Raw genomic sequence first — 4310 nt, 5'->3', positions numbered from 1 at the left:
TACACCACTACCAAAAAATGCACATTAACATAAGTGACGGCCAACGTTCCTAAATTTTATGCACCATATGGACAGCTCGTGACCATTTGGTACCTGCTTACTAGCGTATATACATAGCACATTGTTACACATTTTGTACATAGCCTCCAGACTTTGCCCGTGTGTAGAATCTTGAGTTACACATCATTCAAGATACTTGAGTAATGTGCATCGTGTGTAAATAGACATTAGGGCAACACTGCTGCTTTAGAATTGCAAGACATCTGTAAAATAATCAACACTAATTTAGGAAAAATAAACACACAAACAATAAATATTGTTAATTCTTCTGAAAACAAATCACACAGCTGAAAACATGTGGCAACTATGTCAAGTAAATCATCAACTTTAACTGCTGACTAATGACGGCGTTGAGCTGCTTACTGTCCTACCAAAATATCATATCACCACGATATATTTAACATAATTACTTATGCTAATAGGGTCATTAGCCAAAGCAGTAGTTGCTTTGATTAGCAAATCTTTTCTGTGTCACTGTACATGTTGTTAGACTGGCGTTATTAAGCTAGCTGTAGTGGTGGGATTCAAAAGAGTATGTTTTGATAGGAGAAGGATTTTGTACATCTGTTCAGGATTTTTTTTTAAAAAAGTAGAATGATGACAGAGAAAAATTATGCTTTTTCAAATAATCACATTTCCATAAAACAACTTTTAGGGTCCAGAAAACACTGTTTAAAATTCTTAAAGTTTGGGCTCCCAAGGAGATAAACAAAGAAAATTCACCTTTGTGTTTCATCACAAATATTTTCCTGTCTTTTGTAGCAAAATCAACAAATGTCTTTAAAGCTACAAATGCTGTAAAGTGCAACTCATGTTGTTCAAAGGGGTGAGACGTTTAAGCTTTTCTTCTTGACAAAACTAAAGCTTCTGTCACGGTCTGGCTGGCAGACCGTGGGGATGTGGGGAAGGAGGACCCAGGCGCGGTGCTCTACGTATAGACAGTGTTTATTTACAGAGGGGGATATCAAACAACAATAAATCCCCGTGTTTCTCCCCAGACTCCCGTGTCTGCACTCCCGGTGCTCGCTGCTCCTTAAGCCTTCCACGCTCCTCCTGCGGGAAACAATAGCGGCAGCAGTCAGGACACTGAACAATGGCAGGCATACACTACACGACCAAAACCTAAACTGGGTAACTAACGTGGAGTCCCAAGCAATGATCCCGCGTCGGTGGGAGCTCCAAGACTCCCCTAAGTAGCTCCCCCGACGAGCCCTGATCAGCGGCAGGTGTGTGGCTTCGGGTGTGGCCAGTCCTTCCGCAGGGCCACACCCCTCAGGCCTGCAGGTGGCTGAGCTCCATCCTCCAAGCATCCCCGCAGACATAAACACACACACACTCACATCTACAATCATGGAGGAGAGCAGCAGCAATACCAAAATACATATAATAATAATATAATACATAACTGCTCAGGGATCCTGGGTCGCCCAGTCCCAGGACCCTGACAGTACCCCCCCTCTAAGGGTCGGCTCCCGACGACCCCAAAACCAAAACAAAAAACAGCACAACCAACCCAGGGCAGGCGGCTGGGGGAACCAGGACGGAGGGCCAGAACCAAAACAAGCAAAAACAACAAAACCACAAACCGACCCAGTCCACAGTCTCAGAGTCAGACCGCGCATCCCGCAGCGGTGCAAAAAGAAAACGAAAAGACGCCACAAACAGTCACAGGCGGCCCATCAACACAACAAGAGAGTTCAGGGGGCCTACCTCGAGCCCAACGGCGGCGACGTAGCAGCTCCGGCGGACGGCCCCGGGTCCGGCGGCAGCAGCAAAACAGTTCAGGGGGCCTGCCACGGGTCCGGTGGCGGCGGCGCTGCTCCTCCGGCGGCCAGCCACGGGTCCGGTGGCGGCAGAACGGTTCTGGTGGCCTGCCACGGGTCCGGTGGCGGCGGCACTGCTCCTCCGGCGGCCAGCCATGGGTCCGGTGGCGGCAGAACGGTTCTGGTGGCCTGCCACGGGTCCGGTGGCGGCGGAACGGTTCTGGTGGCCTGCCACGGGTCCGGTGGCGGCGGCGCTGCTCCTCCGGCGGCCTGCCACGGGTCCGGTGGCGGCGGCGCTGCCCCTCCGGCGGCCTGCCACGGGTCCGGTGGCGGCGGAACGGTTCTGGTGGCCTGCCACGGGTCCGGTGGCGACGGCGCTGCTCCTCCGGCGGCCTGCCACGGGTCCGGTGGCGGTGGAACGGTTCCGGTGGCCTGCCACGGGTCCGATGGCAACGTCGCTGCTCCGGTGAGCAACAGCGAGGCGTGGCAACAGGTCCATGACGCGCCGATCGCTGACGTGGACGCACCGGACGTGGACGGCGAGGAGGCCGCGCTAGACGTGGAGGTCCCTCCGGTCCGCTGACCTCCTCGGCCGGCAGCGAGAGCTCCTCCTCGGCCGGCAGCGAGAGCTCCTCCTCCGGCTCGCTGAGCTCCTCAGCTGGCAGAGCGGGCTCCTCCGGCTCGCCGAGCTCCTGCTCGGGCATGCTGAGCTCCACAGCTGGCGATGCGGGCTCCTCCGGCTCACTGAGCTCCTGCTCGGGCATGCCGAGCTCCTCCGGCTCGCTGAGCTCCTCAGCTGGCAGTGCGGGCTCCTCCGGCTCGCTGAGCTCCTGCTCGGGCATGCTGAGCTCCTCCGGCTCGCTGAGCTCCTGCTCGGGCATGCTGAGCTCCTCCGGCTCGCTGAGCTCCTGCTCGGGCTCGCTGAGCTCCTGCTCGGGCATGCTGAGCTCCTGCTCGGGCATGCTGAGCTCCTCAGCTGACGGTGCGGGCTCCTCCGGCTCACTGAGCTCCTGCTCGGGCATGCTGAGCTCCTGCTGCAGCTGGACGAAGTCTGAGGTTTCCCGAGCTTGCACTACCCCCCGGGCTTTACGCAGGGTGCAAAGGCAGGCGGAAACTCCCTTGAGCTGGCCGAGGTAGGGGTTTCCCTCCAGGATTGCCTCGATGGCGTTTAACCCCACCACTCTTGCCCTTGTGTTGGTGGTGTGAGTTACCCAGTCCATCAGGCGTTGGACGCGGGTGAGGTCGCTCTCTCCGGACAAGGCCGCTGGAGTGGGCAGTGGAATGGAGGCTGCTGCTGGTGGAGAAGATGGCTGAGCGTGTGATGTGGATGGTGAACAGGATGAAACGGTAAGCGGTGAGGTAGATGTCGCGGGGGATGATTCAGCAGGTGACGGCTGGATCACTAGCCGGGCGATAGGCTGAGGTACAGCGACCAGCTGGGCCGCGGGCTGCGCTTTGGCTACCGGCTGGGCAGCTGACCGTATAAACATAGCCCCAGAGTAAACAGTTGAGGTGAGTGACGATGAATTGTCCATATGACTCACCACAGCCGGCTGTTGAGATGTCTGTGGATTTAGCTGCGGTGAGGAACGCTGGCGGCGCGAACGTCGTTTCCGTGTCGGCGTCGGGGCCGGCGTCTCAGGCAGTGAATCCACCAGCTGTCCGAGCTGGTGGGCAGCCTGAGGAGGAGAGTGGAGGTGGAGGGTGGAAAGTAGGAAGTCCAGGACCACTGCATTAAGGGAGTCCACCAGCCAGGGGAATTTAAAAAGCATCTCCTGCAGCCGCCTCTCCACGGCGCGACGCAAACCTTCCGCTGGCTTCTCCCACCACACCTCACATAGGTGGTACACTTCGTCCATAACTTCCCTCCTGAGCCTCTCCTCGGAGACCGCTGGGTCCATTAGAGGCAGGATCATTCTGTCACGGTCTGGCTGGCAGACCGTGGGGATGAGGGGAAGGAGGACCCAGGCGCGGTGCTCTACGTATAGACAGTGTTTATTTACAGAGGGTGATATCAAACAACAATAAATCCCCGTGTTTCTCCCCAGACTCCCGTGTCGTGTCCTCCAAGTGCTCTCTGCTCCCGTGTCTGCACTCCCGGTGCTCGCTGCTCCTTAAGCCTTCCACGCTCCTCCTGCGGGAAACAATAGCGGCAGCAGTCAGGACACTGAACAATGGCAGGCATACACTACACGACCAAAACCTAAACTGGGTAACTAACGTGGAGTCCCAAGCAATGATCCCGCGTCGGTGGGAGCTCCAAGACTCCCCTAAGTAGCTCCCCCGACGAGCCCTGATCAACGGCAGGTGTGTGGCTTCGGGTGTGGCCAGTCCTTCCGCAGGGCCACACCCCTCAGGCCTGCAGGTGGCTGAGCTCCATCCTCCAAGCATCCCCGCAGACATAAACACACACACTCACATCTACAATCATGGAGGAGAGCAGCAGCAATACCAAAATACATATAATAATAATATAATACATAACTG

General features: G+C 56.2%; 1 protein-coding gene and 1 long non-coding RNA gene across 2 annotated transcripts; both read right to left on the bottom strand.

Moving 5' to 3' along the window:
* Positions 1 to 1518: 1518 nt before the first annotated feature.
* LOC146551906 (uncharacterized) lies at positions 1519 to 3742 on the bottom strand. Its single transcript, XM_085258280.1, has 3 exons — positions 3287 to 3742; positions 1939 to 3217; positions 1519 to 1586 (listed from the first exon to the last, which is right to left on the bottom strand). Exons 1-3 carry the CDS (start codon positions 3737 to 3739, stop codon positions 1519 to 1521), a joined length of 1800 nt encoding a protein of 599 aa, XP_085114406.1. The 5' UTR covers positions 3740 to 3742.
* A 60-nt stretch (positions 3743 to 3802) lies between these two features.
* On the bottom strand, positions 3803 to 4089 carry LOC146551905 (uncharacterized). Its single transcript, XR_014890075.1, has 2 exons — positions 4045 to 4089; positions 3803 to 3957 (listed from the first exon to the last, which is right to left on the bottom strand). It is a non-coding gene; the product is annotated as an uncharacterized LOC146551905 (long non-coding RNA).
* Positions 4090 to 4310: the final 221 nt, after the last annotated feature.

Source organism: Mchenga conophoros, linkage group LG19 (genome assembly GCF_057382185.1).
Source record: "Mchenga conophoros isolate Kocher_MC1m ecotype Shallow Benthic linkage group LG19, M_conophoros_male_GT1.1, whole genome shotgun sequence".
NCBI lineage: Eukaryota > Metazoa > Chordata > Actinopteri > Cichliformes > Cichlidae > Mchenga > Mchenga conophoros.
This window is presented reverse-complemented; position numbering and strand designations above follow the sequence as displayed.